The sequence below is a fragment of the Cyanistes caeruleus genome, chromosome 1 (assembly GCF_971803275.1).
Source record: "Cyanistes caeruleus chromosome 1, bCyaCae1.hap1.1, whole genome shotgun sequence".
Taxonomy (NCBI): domain Eukaryota; kingdom Metazoa; phylum Chordata; class Aves; order Passeriformes; family Paridae; genus Cyanistes; species Cyanistes caeruleus.
In genome coordinates, this window is record NC_141701.1 from 87,282,756 (window position 1) to 87,305,692 (window position 22,937).

General features: G+C 43.5%; 2 protein-coding genes across 4 annotated transcripts in view; both read left to right on the forward strand.

Moving 5' to 3' along the window:
• The window catches only part of LOC147655705 (uncharacterized), a 47,752-nt gene extending 30,385 nt beyond the window's left edge, over positions 1-17,367 (forward strand). Inside the window, exons 5-6 of one of the 3 annotated variants that reach the window (XR_015290250.1) lie at positions 15,447-15,623; positions 16,405-17,367. The gene's annotated coding sequence lies outside the window, so the exon portion shown is untranslated. Of the gene's footprint in view, positions 1-7,754; positions 8,881-15,446; positions 15,624-16,404 lie in introns of those variants that run through there. The other 2 variants (XR_015290252.1, XR_015290248.1) reach the window with 2 other exon arrangements.
• Positions 17,368-18,520: 1,153 nt separating this feature from the next.
• BMP6 (bone morphogenetic protein 6) overlaps positions 18,521-22,937 on the forward strand; it is an 87,641-nt gene continuing 83,224 nt past the window's right edge. Inside the window, exon 1 of the mRNA XM_086901270.1 lies at positions 18,521-18,962. Coding sequence (XP_086757396.1) covers positions 18,536-18,962 — 427 coding nt within the window. The 5' untranslated portion in view covers positions 18,521-18,535. The remainder of the gene's footprint in view (positions 18,963-22,937) is intronic.

Below are 22,937 nucleotides of genomic sequence, written 5' to 3' on the forward strand. Positions count from 1 at the left end.
GCTCTATTTAAAGTGTTACTTCCCATTTAATATCTCTACCTTATGAGTCAGATTTCCAGAGAATTTGAATTGGTGTAATCTCCATGATATGTCAAAGAAACTACTCCAATCTTCCAGCCTCTAAATATGACTTATTTATAAGGGCCAAAGCCCTGTGGAATTTTATAATTAAAATAATTTCTAAATTAAACTAAAGCACTTGAAAGCAAGATACATGATTAGGATACACTTAAGAGCATGTTTCTAGCTGCTAACATCTCCTGTTGTGCTTTGACAGTTCTATCAGTATTATAATTCATTATAAAATGCTGTAGTCTGACCTAAAATCAGTTTCACAAGTGAGTTTCACAGCTCCTTCTGCAGGGAAGCAAACACTTGGAGAATTAGCCCTGGAGCCTGAGCAGGGCTCAGCTGGAGAAGATGGACAGTGAGCATGCTGAGGCTTTGGCTGCCATGGATCTGAAACTATGGAAGTATCAACCTGGCATCACCCAGAGCTAAGGCTGGTCCTGTTGAGGCACAGCTACATCTCTGGATAATGTATTTGCAGATGTTTAAGACTGGGACAGTTTGACTTGCTATGAATTAAACTGTAGGCTTTATTATAGACAATAGACATCACTGCACTTTTTTATTAATTTGTTTTGAAAAGAATGCCTTCCTAGCTCTGTGCTGAAGACAGTGAATGGGTCAGAAAAAAGTGATGATTGTCTAAGATTTATATGCAATGTTTTCTAATCCAAATCTGTTCTCTTAAATGTTCATACTTTATTTTTTTCCTCCTCTAAATTCTGAATTAGGCAATCAGGGCACATAAATTTCCAAATGAAAGTGAACAGTGTCCTTTCAGCCTCCTCCAAAACAGTTCTTGGAGAAACTCTGAGGGGAAAAAATGTTATCAATGCATTCACCCCAAAATGAAGTTTTCCCAGATTTGCTGCTGCTGCTTCACTTTTCTGCAGTGTTTTGTAGGAGATAGTTCCTATGCTGGTTATGATTTGAAAGGCCTGGCCTGCAACCCAACCTCAGTCAAATTGGAACAACATGTCACCAAAGGTCCTGGTCCCATGGTATGTGCTTGGAAATACAACTCCCCAGTGCGGAGAGGTTTCTGGCAAGTCAGTGAAACTAAACTCAATTTCCATGGCTAGAAATTGCTGCAGGAGCATTTCATTGTGCTGCAGTTGCTGTGCTCTGTATGTTTGTGTGTGGGGGTGTGGGGGAGGTTGCAAGGCTTGCTTGTGGGCGTGTGTGTCACTGAGATAGGGCAACTCTGAAAGCTGGATTTGTGGACAGAAATGACAAATTTCTGTTACATTATTGACACAGAAGGAAAAATACTTTTGTCCTTTGAAGTTAACTAAAACCAAATGGGATTGTTTCCTCAAGGGAAAAGTAGGAGTTTAGTTATGATGCATCCCCTCCCAGAAATCTTTCAAATTATACATACTGTACCCTCTGTTTATATAAATATGAATTACATGATTGTGTGTACAGGGTCATTTGTAGTTCAAATGGAAATGCAATGCTGCAAGGCAGAGGCTATGGAGAGATCGAGGGGATTCTCAGATCTGCCATTTAACCCTTTTCAAATATTCAGTGACTTTGAGTAAATCTGCAAGAAAACTTTGGCCTGGCATTACAAGGAGACATCCTAGTTTTGCTGGTAAATCCAGATTTCTATGCAGCTTTGAGTGGAGAGAGGCTGATTGTCTCTCATTTATGTGGGGTGCTGTGATTGTACATTGTTGTGGATGGTGACAACCAACAGCTCATGCTCTGCATTAAATTTGCTTATGTGTTCTCATCCAGCTGTGAAGTTCAAATTTTGTAAGGGATGTTTTCCCACACGCAGGATAACAAATCTGTCATATTGACCTAAGGGTTGTTCTTTTCCAATTTGCTAGTGATTTCTTTTTCATTTCAGCTAACTTAATAATAGTTGGTTTAATTGTTGTTAAGCCATAAATAAATTGTCTTCTGAAACACTTGGTTTTATTCTCTGTCATAAAATTGGGTTTCTGTATGTCAGCAGAAAGGCATATTTCTGACTGGGTGTCCTTCTATCTTTTAAGATAAGAGTTTATCAAATTTAATTTCACCATAGGGCATTCAGTTATGTTTTTGCTCTTTTTGTTTACATCTTTATGTCTTCTTGAAAATTCTCTGAGGAAACTTAGACAAAATTTATCAATAGAGTTCCCTAACTTAGTAGCTCAGGACAGTCCAAATATGATGCTTATGAAGTAGGAATGTCATGACTATTGCCTTGCAGACAAAAAGTTTTGTTCTTAATCTGTAGTTTTGTTTCCAATCTGTCATGCCATCTGTGTCATGTCTTGTGTCATATCTCTGACTACCCTCCCCATCTCAACATCATTACTTTTTTCAAAAGCTTTACAAGCTTTGGGTAGCCTGTGTCTTATTTCAGCTCTAAGAAAGCTTCCTCTGCAAAAAACTTCCCACTTAGATGAACTTTTCCACTACAAATGTGAAGTAATTACCACTATCTACGTGTGGTGTCACCTAGAGGTTTTAAGGATGTGTATGTCCTGTCTTCCCAAGACTGAGAGACTGAAGCCCAGAAAACTGTTTGACATTGATGTTAGCATGGGCGAGGAAGACAAAGAGCTTGTCAAGAGCTCTTTGAGCTCTTCTGAGCCAATTCTTCAGATGACATTTTTGAGGTTTTTTTCAGTGTTGGTGGCAAGTAAGGGTGCAGGGTTTGTCTGGTGTGTGACAAGACATAATTCACTCTTCTGCTCTTATGGGTGGAGTGACTTTCACTGTGTCTCCTGCAAAGATGTCAGGAGAGCTGTCCATACCTCCTCACAGTGGAAAAAATGCTCCTAAAAACAGTGGCCTGTGCTTCAGAGCTAGCAATCAGAAGACTCCTGTTTTACCAAGGAGGTCTGGGACAAACCAGCCTGTTACTGACAGAAAATATTGGTGCGAGAGGCTTTTTATACTGCTTCTGACCTCTTCACTGGCACAAGTCCCATTATCCTTTCTTTATAAATCCTTTTAGACAGTACCAAGGGCCACGCCTACATTTCCATTAGCTGTGAATTTGCCAGAGGCCCATTCATAATGGCCACTTAATAAAAAGCAATGCAGCTGGATACAGTTTCAGAAAGCAAACTCTTGAATTAGATACACAGGTATCAGTATTGGATTCACGGGTATCAGTATCTATTGACCCAACACTGTATCTCTTCTGGTCTCACCTCAGGTAATGTTAGAGCCAGTCAGGTCAGTAGGCTTTTCCAGTTGAAATGGAAACAGGGCAGTTGTATCATCTGAAATTTGTAGCAGCTCCTCGCATTTGGAGATCACTCTTGGTTTTTGACAGACAAAGCTATGTAATTAATACAGAGGGTTTGCTTCCTCAAAGTTAGTTTTCCAGATGCTTTATTCATGTTATCCTAAGAGTCCTAGTCTCAACATACTTCCACTGAGCAGAATACCTGGGCTACTAAAAAGGTGTGCATGGATCATTGCAAACAGTGTCACACTTCTGTTTCTTCCCTCTTAAAAAATATAATGATCAATTTCTCAAGTATTTAGCTATATTAATAAACAGACTATTTGAAACGAGGATAGCAGAAATGTAAAACTCAGTGAGCTGGCCATGGGACACAATCACATAGGTTATTTGTCATTATTTATTTTGTGATCAGTGATTGCTGGTGCTTGGAACTGACCATTTATGTCTAATTACTGCAGAGATATTGCAATGTGAAATTGGAGCACAACAGGAGGAATCAAGCCAAGCTGTTAAATGAGATGATTTCTATCAATTATATTTGTCTTTTGTTATAGTAGCAACAGGGTTACAGTGCTGGGATATTTAGCCAAAACCGTAATGCAGAACAACACCTGACTATGTGAATACAGTCTGCACCACCCAGCAGTTTTATATTATCACCTCATTCTAGTCTTCCTATTTTAAATAATGGCATTGAGCTCCTTTTGCAGCTCAATATCCAGCCCCCTCTAACACTCCCAGCTCAAGCCCATCATCTCCACATATTTTTGCACTCTGAGCTCAGCTGGACTAGCCATGGTGGTTCTCAGCTTAAGTATTCTGAAATCCATTGCTCCCTCTTCCTTTACCATCTCCCTGCAACCCCTTGTAGCCTGTCTGATTCCTTCCAGCTCCAGACAGGCAAAAAAGGCAAGATTAATTTCATCAGTGAGGAGATATTAGGGAGAACTAAGGTGGGTTGGAAACAGGGAGAAAAATCCTGCCTTTTAAAAGTATAATCTGAGCATTTTACAAGCATTTTCACATTTGTGCAGTAGCTCCCTGAACCTTAACTCTCTCATCTCCTACATTATTTAACCCTACTTTAATGGAAGAGTTTCTTAATGAGCCACAGTAGAAGAAGTAATTACTTTTGGCTGGGCATTTATCAATGGTGATTTAAATGTTGTTTTGTCCTTTGTCAGATTTGTGCATTAATTCAAAGCTCGGTTTGGTTCTGAAGAGTGAATCAATAGAAAAGGCAGCAAGAAAATCTCCATGTTAATGGACTTTCTTACCCAGTTTAAAAGTAATAAAAAATGAATTTGTAACTGCTGGCTCATTATACTTTCAACTGGGCTGGGAACAGTCAAAGAGGGTTCTCTCTGCTACCTGCATGACAGCCAGTAACAGTCCCTATTGTCCCATTGAGTTACATTTTCTCCCATACAGGTCTGATTAAATGGGAGTTGCTGTTATTGAGTTTTATTGCACTGGTAGGTGTTTGACATGTGCCACAGTGCAGAAGTCTCCAACAAGCTAAGCAAACTGTACTAATAAAAATAGAAATTGGTCAAACCACACCCAGGATCAGCATGCATATTAATTGCAAACAGAATTATTGCAAAGGTCAAGTTTGCAAATACTACAGGTTAGGCACAGGTCTGAGGTCTCAGATGAAATCTTTTCATCCCCCATTCCATTCTATTTATCCACCAAAGTGTGTTTCTGTAAAATTAGATTCTTCTTATGTACTATACCAAAATAGTATATAAAAGTATATATGTGTGTATAGGCATATATATGTAGGGGTTCTAGAACATTTCAATGGTGTTCTTCCTCATGAGAAGCTTCCTAAGCATGGGGCTGTTGAAAGAGGCATGTGAGTGTGTTGGAAGAGGAGTGTGCAGTGCTAATGGACTGGAAGTATTTCTTCTTGCTGGCTGATATGTTTTGGAGAAAAGAACACTTTGGTGTCCTCTGTCCCCTTTGGACTCATCTTATGGCTCTTTTGAGAAATTTCCTACAGAAAAGGCAAATCCTAAGTATCTGAAAATGCTCTTAGGTTCACAGTCCCTTCTATGTACAAATGCACATGCACAGATTTTACACAGGCAAAACTTCTATCTTGCTGTAAATCCAATTCTTAAACTTACCAGTGTCTGGTTTGGATGTAATTTACGTTTGCAAAACTTAAGGCTGCAAACCCATTTGAGAGTAAGACCTAAACCCTCATGATTTTTTGCCCCCTTTACTAGTTTTTGTTTGTTTGTTTGTTTGTTTTTGTTGTTGTTGATTTTTTAAAATAATTGTCATTTTCTTAAGGTAAGCTTGAAAATTAAGAACCTTCACAATGACTTCTGTTAGTACAGTAAAAAGTTCAAAGAAGCTGAATTTTAGTGGATCTTGAACATGTACTGACAATTTTAACAAGGGATTTTGTTAATATATAATAATCCAAAATGACTGTACGTTCTAATCAGAGCCATCAATAGGGAAAGAAAGAGATCATTTTCAAATGGTCTTATGCTGAGTTTGGGAAGGGATGTGGAAAAGGTCTATTATTAGGTCCACTCTGCAATGACCAAGACCCTGCTGAAAAGGACAAATACACTAAAAGTGACCCAAATGAAAACTGGTTATTAAGTCAGTTAAGTACTCTAATTACTCAATTACTTTGAATTTAATGCTGAAAGTGTCTTCTAAGTTTGTAGTTTGAGCATATCAATTTTGAGACAAGAAGTGATTTCAGTAGCTCACTTTGCTGAACTCTAATTTTTTTTGTTGAACTCCAGTGCATCTCTTGTGATACCCACACTCAATTTTCCATCCTGATCCAGTCCTTCCAGTTCTTGTACTCCTTATATCTCTATTCTTCTACAATTCTTCCCATTTTCTCTACCCTGGAAAAGATTCAAAAACTAATAGTTTACTTACAGTGTTACCATGACTAATGGTGTGCCTAGCAATTGTAGCCACAACTAACAAATGTGCTGCAACAAAAATTCTGTCAGGTTTTTTTCAGCTGGGCACTAAACATGAAAACAGAAATAATTTTTTTTATATGTGTTTACTTAAAGGTAGGGCAGAAAGGATTATGATAGTTTATTCCTAACTGAAACTCAAGGTCATTTGCCATTTTAGTAATCCAGCAAAGCAATCCCAGTCCCAGTGTTTTCCTTATCACATCCTTGAAAGACAGAGATACATGGGAAATCCTGTGGAAGCAGAGTGCATGAAAGCATATTATTGATATATATTTTTTTTCATTGTCTTTGTGGGAAACTTGGTATGGAGAGGTTGGAGTTTTAAGATTATGGAGTCTCAGGCAGGAATTACAGTAGCAAAGGCAAGTTTGAGGAACAGGATGCTGGGAAGAGGCAGGGCTCAGAGAAGGGGCAGAAAGTCTCAGTCTTGCAGACTTGTGCAGCAACACTCAGTTATTTTGAGCAGTAAAGCCCATGTCATTTTTGGAAGAAATCTGGGATGAGGACTAATTAGCTGTACAACAACTGCTGGAGATTATTTGGGAACTGGGAATTGATGGATCTCTTAATTTCCTGATGCTTTTCTTTTGAGAGTGGCATTTTCATGGCTCATTGTATATCCTTGAGTTTCCCGCTGGGTCACACATCCAGAGCTCACATTGCCTCCCATGAAACCACACTCACCAGCAAATGGACAGCACTACCTACTGATTGTCAGAGGAGTTCAGAGCTTCTTACCAAACCTGTAGTTATTTGTACCTCAATGATCGTTTACCAGGAAATTTCATAAAGTCTCTACCATGCCGAGATGCCTTAAGAAAAGTAAAAAAAAAAATTGTCTGAGAGCAAGAAGGGGAGAACCGTAGTCTGTTTCCTATGGAAATTGCTCCCTTGAAATTTGGGAAGTACTTTGGTGGGTGGAGAAGTTTTCATTAATTGTTACTATTATTTGCTTAGTGTATCTTACCTGAATTTTCTTAAATTCACCTATGATTTGAACAAAAATATCCACATTTTTTTGAAGGTGGGTTGCTCTACCTGCACTTCATAGCACAGAGGGTTGTATGCTCTGCCTTAAACAGCCAGAGATTTTAATGATGACAGTGTAATATAATAACTATACGGCCTCTGTGTAAAGGAAGTAGTTGATCAAGGAGGTACTTAATTATTCAATTGTTGGCAGTCTAGTTTGTTCTAATGCTTTCTTGGATCTGAGTTATGGTCAGATGTTGAAGATAATGATGACTGTAGGGTGCCTGGGAATACAAAGCACTTTCACCACACTGGCTTTAATGTGTTGTCATGTTATAATGATAACAGTTTATTCATTGTCACTAACCTGCTCAAATATTTGAGAACAAAGTGGTGTGGTTATATAAAACTTTGCGCAAGAAAACGCAACTCTCAAGATCACTTTTAAACACTGCTGTTGTCATCTGCAGCCCCCTTTGATCCCAACCACATATCCACATAGTAGCTCTGAGGATCTGTGAAACTTTTCTCTCTTTCTCCCTGTTTAGGGTTGCAGCTGCTCGTTAGAACGCTACAGGACATCTCTTTGAAGAAACATGGTGGTGACAGTGGCTGATCAAACCCCAAATGCTCAAAAACCTTGGGCTGCAGGAGGAAATCCATGTGTCAGAATCCTGTAACATCTTGAATTTGTTATTAGAGGAAAAAAAGGCTAATGTTTAGGGAACCGTTTGGGAACCAGAAAAAAAGGATTCAGCTCTACATCTAACCATGGAACAGATGTTCCATTCTCCTTGTTCTTTATTTCTCTGGGTGAAAATAGATATTTTTTTTTTCCTGCAGAGGCTTGTAAGAATGACTTCATTAAATGCTGGGGTATCTGAGCACTCTGATGATGGTAGGAGCTCAGATGGAAGTAGCTGAAGGCCTAAGGGGCTATCCTCTGGTGTGAGAGTGATTCAATCCCGAATTATGTTATGTTGGACAGAGGTGTAGCTGTGTGCTTACTGTTTTCAGCCTGTGAAAACTTTGATGTCAAAGAGCACAGTCATTTAGCAAATCACAGAGCAGCTGCATGGAAGACCATGTTGACCCTTTAGAGTAATTCCCAACAACAGCATCTCTTCTCAGCATGTAATTTTAATACAGCTCCAATCTGGAGAGTTTGTATGGAAAGGCAAGCCTTACTGCATGGATTACAGAGAATTACAGAAGTTTTCTGTATTTTGCTTCTGACAGTTTCACAGAGCCAACAAGCTGGAGAGGATGTGAGCTGGAAACTCCTAGTCTGTAGCACTGATCTCATATTTTACTAATTTACAGTTTCTGTAAAATTTTGTTGATGGCATCAAGTCCACCAAAAATATATTTCAGGGCATAATATGGACCAATGATAAATATTTATGAAAGTCTGTGAAGGGCTTTGTTTGAGTCTAGAAATCCAGTCTTAGTTCATACGACAGATAAATCATATGGAAATGAGCAGATATCACTAGTGGGAGGAAAATACAGAGGTCAACACTCCTTTTCAGAGTTATTTCTATAACATGAACCTGCAATTGACTTTATATATAACTTTTTGCCTCTTCAAATGTAAACTGAAGGGCAAATACTAAAAAAAACTTCCTAATGATAGTGCTCAATTGTGCAGAGCATTCCTGACAGTAAAGTAAATCCAAGAAAACGTCTGTAGTATATGTATGCATTTGTTCTTGGAAAGGGTTCCTCCAATTGCTGGTGGCACTGTCTGACTGCCCAAATGAAGTGATCCCCCAGGAGCTTTGGATCTCAGTCCAGCCAGCCAGCCTGGAGTCAGCACCTTGCCAAGCACTGCTCCACACAGCCAGGCTCACTGTTGGATGACCTGCACAGGGGAAATACATGGGTTTGATGTGAATATTTTGACAATGCCACCTTTAAGGATGCTCTAGGCTGAATACAAAAATATTGATGCACATGGTAAAAATCACTTGTCATTTCTATTTTTCAGGAGAGTGTGCTGGTTTTGTGTGCAACCATTTTTATTTTTTTTTCACAGTAATTAGCATGTAACTAAGTTTTGAGTATGTGCAGGAAACATACTCAAAGCCTAGGGAAGGAGAAGGAGGGGAAATATTTAGAGTTATGGAGTTTGTCTTCCCAGGTTACTGTTACCCACAATGAAGCCCTGCTTTTCTGGAGATGGCCAAACACCCGCCTGAAAATAAGAAGCAGCTGATTAATTCTTTGTTTTTCTTTGCTTGTTAAATAGTGCTCATCTCAACCCACAAGTTTTCTCACTTTTACCCTCCTGATTCCCTCCCCATCCTACCACGGCAGAGTGAGTGAGTAGCTGTTGAGGCTGGGTTTCTGATGGGGTTAAACCACAAGAAAGGGATTGCGTTCTTGTCTGCAGAGCCCAGCCTCAGAGGGCCCTGAATCCAAAAGTGAGGCCTCTTGGCCCTTTTGTCATGCAAACAGTAATTTAAATATACATCTGGCACACTGCAAAGAGAGAACATCCAACATCTGTCACATTCCATTATCTTGCTTTGAGACTATTAGGCTATTATTGGTATTTAAACTAAATATATCTTCCCACAGGCTGCTGACCATAATACCTCATTCGAGTATCCATTCCTTTTATTGCCACAAACTATTCTGAACATCACATAAATGAAACTGGAACATCACTTGATGGAGTATCATATTTTACTGTTTTATTTTATTTTAAATGGGAGGAAAAAAAACTCTCCAAGTGTTGTCGTATGGTTTGAAGATTAAATGGATTTCCCTGTCGTTTTGGGTGAGGGAAGTGAACAGAGGCTTCTCTAATGGAGATCAAATGCAGGCATTTGGTTCCACACTAACAAGGGCCCATATGCTGTCACTGGTGTATCAGATTTGTCTTGGGGCTGCAAGACTCTGGAATGACTGGTTATTTTTTTTTTTTCTAACTGTCTTTTATAATTAATTATCTGACTCCTCTATCTCTTCAAAGCCAAGTGAAATAAAGAAGTTGTAAGAGAATAGAATTACTCTTAATCAGAAGTTAGCTTAGAAACGTTTCCTTCCCAAGCCAAATGCTGTATTTTTACTGGGAGCTCTGCTCAGCAGTTTGCAAATAAGTGCCCCAAACCTCAGGTAGCATTTTGAAATGAATAGTGTTTTTAATTCACACCAGCACAAAACACAGTTGCTTGCACAGGACCAAGAGCACTGCCCTTCCTGAGGCTTCATGAAGGATGCTCAGGAAGCATCCAGCCTGCATCACAGGCAACTCACACTACATCTGTTGCCATACATTAAGCAGTGACTGCTTATGTTGCTAGGTCCTGGGACAGGATTTTCCCCATGGCTGAATGCAGCAGTCTCGGGCGTTATTTCAGCCTGGACCAGGCAGTGCCATCTCAAATGGCTCCCGAGGGAGGTGGATGCTGGTACTGACCAGAGGTGGTCCTGGGGAGTAAAGGAGGAGTGCTGTGGTCATGAGCCTCCCCTGCCTGCTGGGAGGTCAGACCCAGAGAGCAGTCCTAACAACATTTAATTTCAAAATAGAGAGAGTGAGAGTCCTGCAGGCTTGGTGTGCCTTCAGAGGCTGTCCCACCACCCCTGCTCAGTGAGATAGAGGGTGGTCACAGTGCTCCATCCATCTAGAAAGTCTGAGCAGAGCATCACGTCGACACAACTCTGCAGCTTCTGGTGTCTGACCTCTGGCATCCTACACACTGGAGGTACTCAGTTTTAAGCTAATCCTATCTTCTCATTGACATTATTAATTCATTGTTTTACATTATTTATTATAGTACTGTACTTGCCAAATATGAAAACACTAACAATACATTAGGGGCTACTCTTTCTGCCCCGTGTGAGTCATCCTTTTACACAGGAGCAAAGACCCACGTGAACCTGGAGCAGATCAGCTGCCCAAGCCCCTTCTGAATGGCTTGCAGGGGCTGGATCTGACAAGGGAAGGTTTTACCTGCTTTTCAGTGCTGTGACTGTGAGTCTGTGCACACCCTCATACTAACCTGTGTGGATGTGCTGGCTCCAGGGAGCATCCATGCTGCCCAATGGCACCGGGTAGCCATGTCCCAAACTGGTTTTCTCACCCTGAGTTACAGCAGCTGTGGATTCTCCTGGGGACCCAGCAAGGTCTGGGCTGCTGGCATCCTGCAGGAGGGATAGAGGCTTCAGAGCTTGTGTGCAAGCTAGCTGAGACAGAAAATTTGAGCTCTTCTTTGGGCCAACAGTGCAACAAAGACAAGCCCTGCATTAGAGGCGTGCTGTTGCTCTGGAAACTTGAAGCCTCCCATAAGCAATGCAATTACTAGCTGCTTATCACTTTTGCTTGCTTCACCAAGGAGGAAATTTATTAATTTAGAGAACACTAAGGACACAGAAATTATTTTTTTTTTCCTTTTACAAGGCTTCCTTCTAATAGTCTCTAAAGAAACCACATTTCCTTCTCTGTGGTTTCTACATACCTCCAGAAGGCAAATGTATAAAATCTCTTTTATCAGCCTCTAAACACTTCCTGTAGAAAGAAAAAAGATGACTCTTTTTTTTCTGAGTTACCTCATCTTGAGCTGGCATGGAAACTTGTTTAGTGCACAATGGCAGCTGCATCTTTTCAGCTAAAATTGATATACAGCTGCCACTTACCTCAGCTCTTCTCCTGACTTGTTAACAAAATGATTATTGCAATGTGCACCTCTTAAATCTAAATGTTAAGTGGTGTTTGAAAACAATTCATGTCCTCTTTCTTCTTAGCTGATTCAGTTCCCTTAAGGAACTAATCTGTAAGGCTATTAGCTGTCACAGTAAGTACAGGTAATGAAAAATATTCTCTTTGGGGGATGAGGGAGTGGTTGAAACAAAAATGTATGAAAGAAAAGGTTCAGCAATAAGACAACAGGGGTTTAAAAGTTTTCTTAAGCTGCTACGGTTCTTGAGTTCTAAAAATGCCTTTGTAGACTTGCTGCCTGGTGCAGTGTCTTCTGGGACCCTGCTTTTTCCTAAAATACCATGTTTGATTTGGCACTGTATGAGGTGCCTTTTAAAGCAAAAGTGAATGAAAGCTAGTGGTGTCTAGTGAATGTTTGTAAGTGGCAAAGAACTGTAGGAAATGTGTTTTATTCCCCAGAGCTTGAGGAGACCACAAGGCAGAAAACCCCTTGGTGGCAGCTCTTCTGCAAGAAGGAGTAATGGTGGCAGTGGGGAAGCCCTGGAGACGGCTGAGGATGGGAAAAAGCACCAAGTTGTCTGTCAGGCTTCCTGCAGCTGCCCCACCCAGGAAGGAGATATCCACTGAGTTCAGGATGGGATGGGTGTGAGGCCACTTGGCTTTCTGGTACAAAATAGCAACAGCCTAAAGCAGCAGGGAACGGCCTCTGACATTTATTTTTGGAGCATGTTTAGGACCCTTTGTCTTTGAAAACTTGCCCCTGAGTGCAAATAGATAAGGGAAAGGCAGTCTGAGTACAGTGGACTTTACAATAGGATACTGCTGGGAATGGCATTTGTATTATCAAACTTTAATAATCTGGCAGTCCCCACTGTGGCCCCATGCTATTTGGGTCTATCCCAGATTTATTGAAAAATGTTGTTGAAAAGACATATTTTCACACTGGTAAGAGCAGACTTAATCAGAGTTACATTAAATAAGATTTCAGAACCCCTTTTTTCCCTATCCAGGATGTTTTCCAGCCCCATTCTGCAGTGTTTGTGAGCAATTTTGACAGCTGTTCTTTCCTTAACCATTGTCACTGGTCTTGTTTTTTTAGTTTTTTTTCTTCTTTTTTGACCCAAGGCAGAAGGTGATGGCTAAGTCCTTGCATCTCCAATACACGCTTTCTGGTGTTTGTATAGAAATGTGCACCTCTGCAGGTGAATTAGCTCAGGTATCCAGCCCTGAAAAGCAGATGTAGGTTACTCTCTGCAGCACACCAGCCTCAGAGGGATGTGTGTGCTCACAGCTGGCAGCAGGATGAGGCAGAAGTGGAAGAGAATTCTTCCAGCAAAAGACACTCCCCAGTCCTCTTCTTCTGTTGGCAGGGAGCTGGGTAGCCAGAGGGATGAGCAGTGAGTACCTGGCACCATGGTGTGGGAAATACAGCTGGGTCCTTTTCTTACCACCTTGAGGTAGAGATTATGCACTAATTCTAGTAACTGGCTAATGCAGAGTGCTGCAAAGTGCCACTTGCTAAAGCCAGAGTCTTACAGTTCATCCTCATGTTATGAGCTGCCACCACTGGTGCTCATTTTTTCTAGTCAGTATGCCAGACAATGCTAGAGGGACACTGGCTGATGGCTCACCAGCTGACACCAGCAGAAGGTGAAGTCAGGGCCTCTCCTCCTCTTGTCATCTCTTTTGCAACATTCATGTTCTTGCAGCCAGGTACCTCTCTAGTTTTCTTTGTTTCTTTGTAAGGAAATTAAAAGCAAATACCATGAAAAGACACAGAAAAATTATATCCATTAAATATCAATGATGCAATATTATGATTTATTATAATACTGCAAATTAATATTTACTTAAGTGTTGCAATTTCAGGTCAGATTCCCTTGATATTGTTGATTTCAAATAAAACTTAAGGTATCATTGTTCATACATAAGTAGATCCTTGATAGGCTAAAATGGTGGCCAGTATTGGAACAGAGTTGGAATTGTTTGTGAACCTTGTACAGGGACTTATTTCACTTTTAACTGTTTGCTTTTGCAGGGATAGCAGTCCAGTCGTGTTATTGAATTGATATTTATAACCATTTAAAAAAGTGTTCTGATCTGGGAAATTACCATTGCGTATTTTTAGATCAGATTTCTGAGTAGAGAGAGTAGTGGTTTGCTATGTGCAAATAAGATGATGTTACTATTTTTCGACGGCTGCTACTTGCAGTGGAGAAAGTTCGTTCAGCAAGCAAAAAGAAAAATCTGAGCTTTCAGAGCAAATGCTGTTTTTAGCCAGTTTCAATCTTTGAACTAAGATTATACTCAACCACTCTTTCTCATTGCACAAGCAGGCTTTGGAAACCGATACACTAAAATTAGGAGGCATGTTTGCATTTTCAACCTCCCTGAGTGCAGCGCTGCAAATAGTTCATTCCAGCTATGTCATTATTGTACAACATAGGGTTTGGGGATTTTTTTTAGAAAGCAAATGTCATTACTTACATCTCTTCCACATTGCTTTAAAAAAAAATACCCACTTTGTTTGGCAAAATGAATGTGAAGACCGAAGCTGCCCTTACTGCCGTGTCCTTGCTGACCCCATAAGCATAGGAGCCTGGGTTTGTCACAGGAGCTTTGACAGCCAGTGGTTCATCTGGGGAGAAGGTGTGAATGCAAAGTTGTGGCTTTTTCTGTGCTCAGGAGATAGAGAAGGGATCACTAGAATAGGAAATTCTCCACTCTATTCAATGTATGTTATTAGTCCTGAAAAAAAATTAATCAAATGTGTATCATTCTGCTAGGGTTGTGTAATCCTGGTATCTGGGATGCTTCACTAAGATTTTGCATAATTCTCCTCGTGAGTATGGATGAAGTAGTGTATTTTAAGGCATTGTGATGAAAACCTCTATTTTTTGTTTGTTTGTTTGTTTTGTTGTTTGGTTATTTTCATTCTAAAGACTTCCAAGTAAAATGAACTACCTCTCTACCCTTTCAGTGCTTCACATACCTTGAACTGCTCCTCACAACTTTTGCATAAGACAACGAGGAAACTTAATTTGCTTAAATAAGAGCAAGGAATGATTTGATAAAAGTAGACAACTGAAAGTCCAGTAAATCCTCTTTGACTAGAAATAGGTAGCCCGGCTTTTAATTGCATACAACCTAAACATTGTCAGTACCAGAAGAAGTTAACTGCTGTACTTAATCCTTGCTGGCACTATGCCACGCCTTTGGAATGGGTATTCTTTGGGGTACAGGCTCTGCTCATGGTCATGGATAAAAGACTTTCTTCATGAAGCACTGAGCAGGTGTGAGATTGAGTATAGACTAAAGTTTGGCTTAAGGACAGAAAATTACATAAGGATTGGTCTGGGGGAGGGAGGAGACCTCTTGGCTTTATATAGAGGGGGGGTTGCTTATTTTTGGTTTGGAGTAGTTGGTTTCTTTTGTTGGTTTCTTTTATTTTGGTTTGATTTTGGTGTTTGTTTGCTTGTTTGTTCGAGAAACAAAGAAAAAATTATTTTATTGCTAACTTGCCAGCGAGGGAAACTTCGAGGAACACACCCGAGTTTCTCCCCTTTGCCACCAGATGTCCATCATGAGCAGGGAAAGCTGGTGACTTACACGATACTCAAAAACCTGGACTCGCAGCGTTTTTGAAGATCTGACGGCGAAAACTCGAGTGAAATTACGTGTTACCTTAGAGTTTTGGACCGCGGCCATACTGCGAAGGCTTCTTGGCAGCGAAAAATCCAAAATCCTGCCGGTAGGTCTAAAATACTTGTTTAACTCTATAAATGTGTGTGTCTCAGCCTGCAGTGGTTGTAGAATACAGAGCCTTTGCACTCCTCCAGAGATTTAGGTACCCAGCTCTCATCCAAAGTCCTAAAATCCTTTTGGGAAACTTGCCCTTTCAGATGGCAGGAATATCTGAAAGCAGTCACTGCATGTGTCCCCTGGAAGGAGAGTTAGTCTTTTTCAGCCTCATCGAGTTGATGAGTGATGCTGTAACTTTTGTAGGTCTGATAGCATTAGCTGAATCCCACAGTAAAGCATTCACATCCACGAGGAAGAGGCTTTTCCAGGCACAAGTAGTATACAACTCTGGAAAGCACTTCTGGAAAAAAGTGGACCACTTAAACTTAACAAGGTGTGATGACTTCTCAAGGAGGGCATTAGCTTCCCACCTACACAAGGGAATTTACCTCCAGAAAAAGGTAACTTAAGAGGGAAGTACTGGAAGGTTTGCTGTGTGTCCCTGTCCTCAGACTCCTTTAAATGCAAATGCCCGAATGCTTCCAGCTGTTATAACAGCTGTTTATCGCAGTAACTCCTATTTCAGATTAAAAACGTAAAGGTGATACACGTTTGAGAATCAGAGGAGCAGAAACACCCAAGAGCTGCTCCAGAGTTTGACACAGTCTGTTGCTAAATGTGCACCATCTCTTCCTATCTTCGAGAGAAGCCGGGGACACTTCGGATGGAAGAGTTCATTCTTTAGCAATAACCGTGTAATGGGACACTTCCCTCTCTCATTGTCAAAACAGGAAGCCGAGGCTACAGAGTTCTTCTGGACACAGCGACAGGAGCTACACCCAAACAGGCTCAGAGACAGGGAAGTGAATGTCTGTGGGAAGTGGCTGCTCTCCTCCCCCACCACCTGCGGGATAAGTACCCGCTTAGGAAACGTCCTTCACTCGCCGGAGGGCTCCTGCACTTCCTCCCAGCTTCCAGACGCCCTTCCTAAGGGGCTGCAAGATGTCCTGAATCCCTCTCAGCTCACCAGCTTGTGCACCGAGCTTTACCCCTGGGAACCTGGGTTTTCCCAGCAGGATCCCACACTGCCTTACAGAAGGAAAGGTGTGTTGCTCACCTCCTCTCTGGGAGTGAGCCCTAGTCTCCTCATCTAATGAAAGTGCTGAGAAAAGTGAACAGATGAACCAGCAGTACAAAAATTTCCCTGGACGTTGCCTTCGTGAGTCCTTCCTGGGAAACACAGACCACTTTCATACAGGCAGTGGGATCCACTACAGCAAAAGGAGCATGTTGGGTCCGTGCTGTCACATGCACCCTCATTTTCAAATTTCGAGTGTTGTCACAATCTGGGGGGAAAATAAATAAATAAATAAATAAATAAAGACAGTTGCAAAAGAAACTTGCAACTTCCCTGCCACCCATCTACTGCAGTGCTGAAATCTCCTTATAGACACTCTTTTTCCTATCAAAAGAGGTTTTAAACTATCCAGCATTATAGTGTTCCTTGACTGGTGCGGATCAAACATGCATCTGCAGCCTCGCTTTCATAGATGCGAAGGCTCAGAGTAACCTCCACTTCTGAAAATACCGTATTCTGTCCTGAATATTCTCAGCTGTGTCTCTGGGAAGCGGAATATGAGCTTATTGCCAGATTCTGATTCTAATAAAGTTAATGGAAATTTTGCCAGTGACTTCAAGTGGTCCAGATATTATTCTCGGGCCAGCTCCTATGAAATTATCCCAGTTCAGACCTAGAGCAATTGCACTGATTTCAGTGAGAGAAGACTGGCTTTACTCATGCAATCCGAGGAAGATCCATGAAGTCAGAGATCAGGGTATGGAAGAGCTGCTTCTCGCTCAACCAAACTGCTGTTATTGGAGTGTTGGATGGTGTCTGGCTCTGGGTTTTTCGGGTTTATTTTTTTTCACTTTTTGATGAAAGTGATGAAATCAGAGCTGCAGCACTACTGTAGGAAGGGTTATGTTCTTTTCTGGCAGTATAGCCTGCTCCACAGGACGCAGACCGGTACTCCATCGATCAGGGCTGGCAAGGGGTACCTGAGTACACCCAGCCATGTACCACAGCTCCCTGCTCAATTCTGCAAGATACTCCAGAAAAAAAAAGGCAAAAAAGCTGTGTAACCCAAATGTTATGCCGTAACCCGCTAGAATGAACGGCAACGCTTATTCAGATTTAGAAAACTCCACCTATTTTCAGGACAAATAGCCAACACCCACTGGGGGCAGGAGGGGTGGCCGAAACCCTTCCTTTAACAAGAAACAAGCCGGCAGAGCCCGGCGGCAGAGGCGGCCGGAGCCGCAGTTTGGCGGAGCGCCGCTCCAGCGCAGCGAGCCCGTGACATCCGACGGGGCCGGCGCTTCTCAACCTGCTCCGCCGCCCCCGCGGGGCCGCGCTACCTGCGCCCGCTCCCCGCCCCGGAGGAGCGGCCGCCCGCCCCGCCGAGAGGCGGGCGCGCTGCTGATTTGCCTTCGCTGTCAGCAGCCGCGCTCCGGCCAGCCCGCGGGGACCGGGGCTGCAGCCGCAGGAGCCGCTCGCTCGCTCGCTCGCTCCCCGGCAGCGAGAAAAGTTTGCTGCTCTTCACCCTGCTCCTTCTCCCCCCGTACGCAGCCCCCGCGGCCCGGCGCGGATCCCCCGGGCAGGCGCATGGCGAAGTGAGCGGCCGGAGCGGGCCGGGGGCGGCCCCGCCGCACCTGAGCGGCGGCGGGCGCTGGGGGCTCCGCAGCGCGGTGCCCCTCGGGCGGCCATGCGAGGCGGGGGCGAGCGCTGAGCCCCCCCGGCCTGGCCGCCCCCCGCCGGCCCGGGCCGAGCCCGCCGCGGGGGGGCAGGGCTGGAGGGCGGCGGGCGGCCCCCGGGGACAGCGGGGAGCGGGGACGTCGCCCGCCCGCGCCCGGCCGAGCGCCATGCCGCGCCGGCTGGCCTGGCTGTGCTGCTGCTGGGCGCTGCTGAGCGGCGCCTGCCGCCCCGCCGAGCCCGCGCTGCCCGCCGAGGGCGGGGAGCCGCCGCCGCCCGCCGCCGCCTCGGGCTTCCTCTACCGGCGGCTGAAGTCGCACGAGAAGCGGGAGATGCAGCGGGAGATCCTCTCGGTGCTGGGGCTGCCCCACCGCCCCCGGCCGCTGCCGCGGGAGGCGGCGGCCCCGCCGCCGGGACGGCTGACGGCGGCACCGCGCTTCATGCTGGACCTCTACCACTCCCTGGCCGAGGGCGCGGAGGGCAGCGCGGGCGCGGAGCGCGGGGGCCGCCCGCCCACCCCTGCCCCGCCGCTGCCCAGCCCGCAGGACAGCGCCTTCCTCAACGACGCCGACATGGTCATGAGCTTCGTCAACCTGGGTGAGTGAGGGAAGGAGCGAGTGGAGCGAGCCCGGGGCTGCGCGGAGCCCACCCGGCCGCTCAGCCGTGCGCGGACAGCCCTGGCCCGGGCAGTGGGGACGCGACGGGGTCGGGGCTTTGCGGCCGGACCCACCTTGGTCTGCGAGCGGCTTTCGGCCAGCAGGGCAGCTCACTTCGGGGAAGGGCGAAACTCTCGCAAACAGTAAAAAAAATAATGTAATCCAGCATACAAAACCGTGGGGGGAGAATGTGAGGAAGGAAGAAAAAAAAAGAATTATTTTTTTTTTTTAGTAGTCCTTGTTCTGATGGTGGCGGTCAGAATTTAATTATGTACTTCAGAATTAAACACACCCTACTCTGCTTCTTGGACAGCAGAGCTGGGGTCGTGCCAGAGTACAGGTTGCACTCACTCTATGCAAGGTCCAGCAGCGCAGTGATGCCTTTCGAGCTCAAACAAAATACAGCCACGCTACTTCACGGCGTCCTCGTCTTCTCCTTTTTAAATATTCTTTGTGTTTGTTTTTGTTTTAAGGGATCAGAGCTAGTGTGGCGGTGAATATGTGACTCTGTGTAGGTTATTCTGGTGATTGAGCACGGGGACATGATAAAAATCTGTTATCATGTGGAAATCTTGAGTTAAGTTAGATGTCAACCTGCTCTTCGAACAAATCATCCTGTCAGCGATGTGATGGGCTCTGAAGGGGGCGTTGCAGTGGGAAATTCATTAAGCTTTTTTTACTTAAAAGACCTCTTAGTACTATGCAATTGTAAGGAAACAGTGTAATTAGATTCAGCCTAATGTGGAGAATGAAAATATTTCAGTTGGCAAATTACAGTTCCTTTTTTAAGGGAATTCCTGTGAAGCTCAAGAGTCTTAGCTGGTCAGCTGAAAACTTTGCCTTTTTACTTGTGCTGCCAGAGCTGTGTGCCAGAAAGACAACAGCTTGTCTTGTTTAAAAAAAAAACAAAAACCAAACCAAACAAACAAAAAAACCAGCCAAAAAAAGAAACCCCACAAACCCAATTTGTTGTGTGTTTACTCATTTGGAGCAGGGATATGTCACTGCAGCAGGAAATATCTCAGAACTCCCAGTGCTGGTACAGGTGTTCAGCAGCTTTGTACCATGCTGTGTGCATCTAGAACAAGACCTGATTAATTTCTGTACCTGATGAAATTCACGTAGTAGGTTAGAAGAGTTATAAATAGTTGTTGAAGGATTCGTCTTCATTAAAACCGAGGTGACCACAACTTGTGTGGGTACAGCTGAGCTGCCTTAGGTGCTCAAACCTTCCAGGAGCGTGAAGCCCTGTTGCCTCTTTGTACTGCAGGTGTGTACCTGTCGGGGTCTCAGCTGCCTTTTTCAAAGACAGCTCGGGGATGTTTAGGTGGTGCTGCCATCTCAGAGCTCGGATGCATTTGATGTGAGACGTCCTGAAACTGTCCATCAATGAAAACCCGTGCGGTCTGTGATCTCATCTCAGAAGCTGAGATCTGGGAAATACTGTACAGGTTTCAAGTCCAAAGGGCACCTGCCTCTCTTTTTCTTCTCTCCCAGCCTCCCCAAACCTCTCTGTCCTTTGAATACACAGAGCTGCTGCTGCTGCTGTCTCTGTTCTTTGCCATGGGGACTTTCAGGACTTATACTTGGGGCCGTGAAGTGTGGTGCTGGCTGTAGCTGTCTGTAAGTAACCCCCATGGCACATTTTATTTGAGGGATGTGAAACAAGGTGCCTGCAAGGGGCTAGGCAGCTCCCAAAAGAGCTGATTCCAGGGATAAGTGTGAACATGTGGTGTTTTAGAAGATAATTAGCTGTTTATAAAGCACCATTATTAGATTATTATTAGATGGTAGACCTGAAAGTATGTGTTTCTTTGAAAATAACCTCTTCCACTCATGATTCAAATCAGTTCTGATAATTTGGATCTAGACACTTATGTAACAACGAGGAAAATTATTCTTGTAATGTAGTAAAATAGTGCAATTGAAATGCTAGTTACGCATCTCAGGAAGCATGAATCAACTGCAGAAATTTCTCATCAACTTCCAAATCCCAAGTCATAAACCATAACGCCATTTAATACGATTGTTTGTTACCAGAGTGTTGACAAATCGATGGGCTGGGACTGAACAGCTGTTTGTCTGTTTTCTGTGGCTTCTCTGACATACCAGGGATTTTTTGGTGTCTTTCACCTGTGTATTGACATTTACTTTTCCATTTAACAGTAATTCAGGTCAGAAAACCAGAGGAAGCCTAAGGTTATATTCCAACATAGAAACCAAAGTTTGATGGGAGAGAGACAGCTTGTGATCTGTCAAAGTAGCATATTAGATGCTGTCAGAAATGCAGCCAAAGATGTTGGGATCACAGCAGAAGGGGAAGAATTCTTGATTTCAAGCACGCTGACTATTCCTATGAGGTTCATGTCAAACAACCCTGAAAACTCACAGCTGGAGTCTGCTTATAAGGGGACACTGCCAGAATTATTTTAGTTGGGGCTTTGTGCAAGTGGCCATACATACAGTTACTTCTGTTTAGTTAAAACTGGCTTCTGAAGAACTTTGTGTTCAACCTTAAAGGCTTCCCTTTGCATTATTGAGGGGGCAACTACCAAAGAGATGTGAGGGGCCCTTTCTGTTTCCTCAGGGTGAGGAGTGTATGGTATCCCCTGGGGGATGCAGGTGCACGTGGCTGTGTCAAGTCAATGTGGGTGACTTGCCTTCGGGTGCTGATGCTGTCTCTGCTGCAGCTCAGAACCAGACAAAAGTTGATGCATCTCCTTGTGCTGGAAAGCTGTCATCTAGGTCAGCTGTGCAGAGGAGTCCTACTTTGTCATGGAACTTTGCAGGTGTTGATGTTCTTATAAAAGTACATTTAATTTTTCCAGCCCTGTAGCCCAGAAAGAATCACTAGCTTGTAGTCACTGCTGATTTTAAACATGCAGGGCTCCAAGTCTTCCTGACCAACCTATATCTTTCAGTCTGAGGACATGGCAGATGTATTTTCTGTCTGGGAAAGGCTGTGTTTCCATACGTGTTCAGGGTATGAGTCCTCTTTGCAAAGGTCTTGAAAAGCTAAGGGACTTGGGTGAGGTGTCAGATTATTCAGGCAGTGCAGGCTTGTCTCAAAGGTGATGGTGTTCTTGGAGATGTTTTCTATTTTGTTTTGGGATTTTTATTAAAGTGAAAAAGGAAGGTCACAGAGGTGTGGAAGTTCTTCAGACACAGAGAGGTGCTGTCTTACAGGGAGGACAAGAAATGCCAGTCTTTGAAATGGGGAGTCTGGGATTTATCTTGCCTGTCTGGTGATGTCTGTATCATAGTATGGGCTTGTAAGGTGTGGGCAGTGATTCTCAGAGGGGCTGATTACAGGGGAGCTTGGTGTGTCCAGGGTTTCCAGGAGATGCTTAGCACTTTGTTTTGTAAAGCACCTGGGAAGCAGTATCAGGGAAGAGAAGTAATTTTTTGTTCCCATTACAAGCAGAATCACATGAGACATAAACCAGTTGAGATAATTTAGATAATAAATTTAATCTATCAGGTTAAATACCAAAAAATAATTTGATGGAAAACATAACCTATCCTTGGTAAATCTGGTCTCTTTCTTGGGAAGATGATCCTAGAAGTGTCTATTTTGGATGTTTTCATTAGGATGAGGCATCTGACAAGTGCCTGTTTCTTTTCATTTCCCACATAGGAAGTCTGGATGGCTAGCGCAGATGGAAACATCTGCATTGATTCACTGACGAAGCAGGGTACCAAAGCTCTGTGCTGTGGAAGTGGCTGTACAGCAGGGTTGTGGGGCTGGGGTGGGGGAGTGCTTTGTGGGCCAGCAGGCATCTTTGTGGTACTGTTCAGCTCTCCTTGTAGGAACAACCTTTATATAAATGTGTGGTGTGTCCAGTACTGTTGGGAGAATAATGCCTAGCAATGTTTCTCATCTGGAAAATGTACCTTCCTCATGGCAGGAGATAAG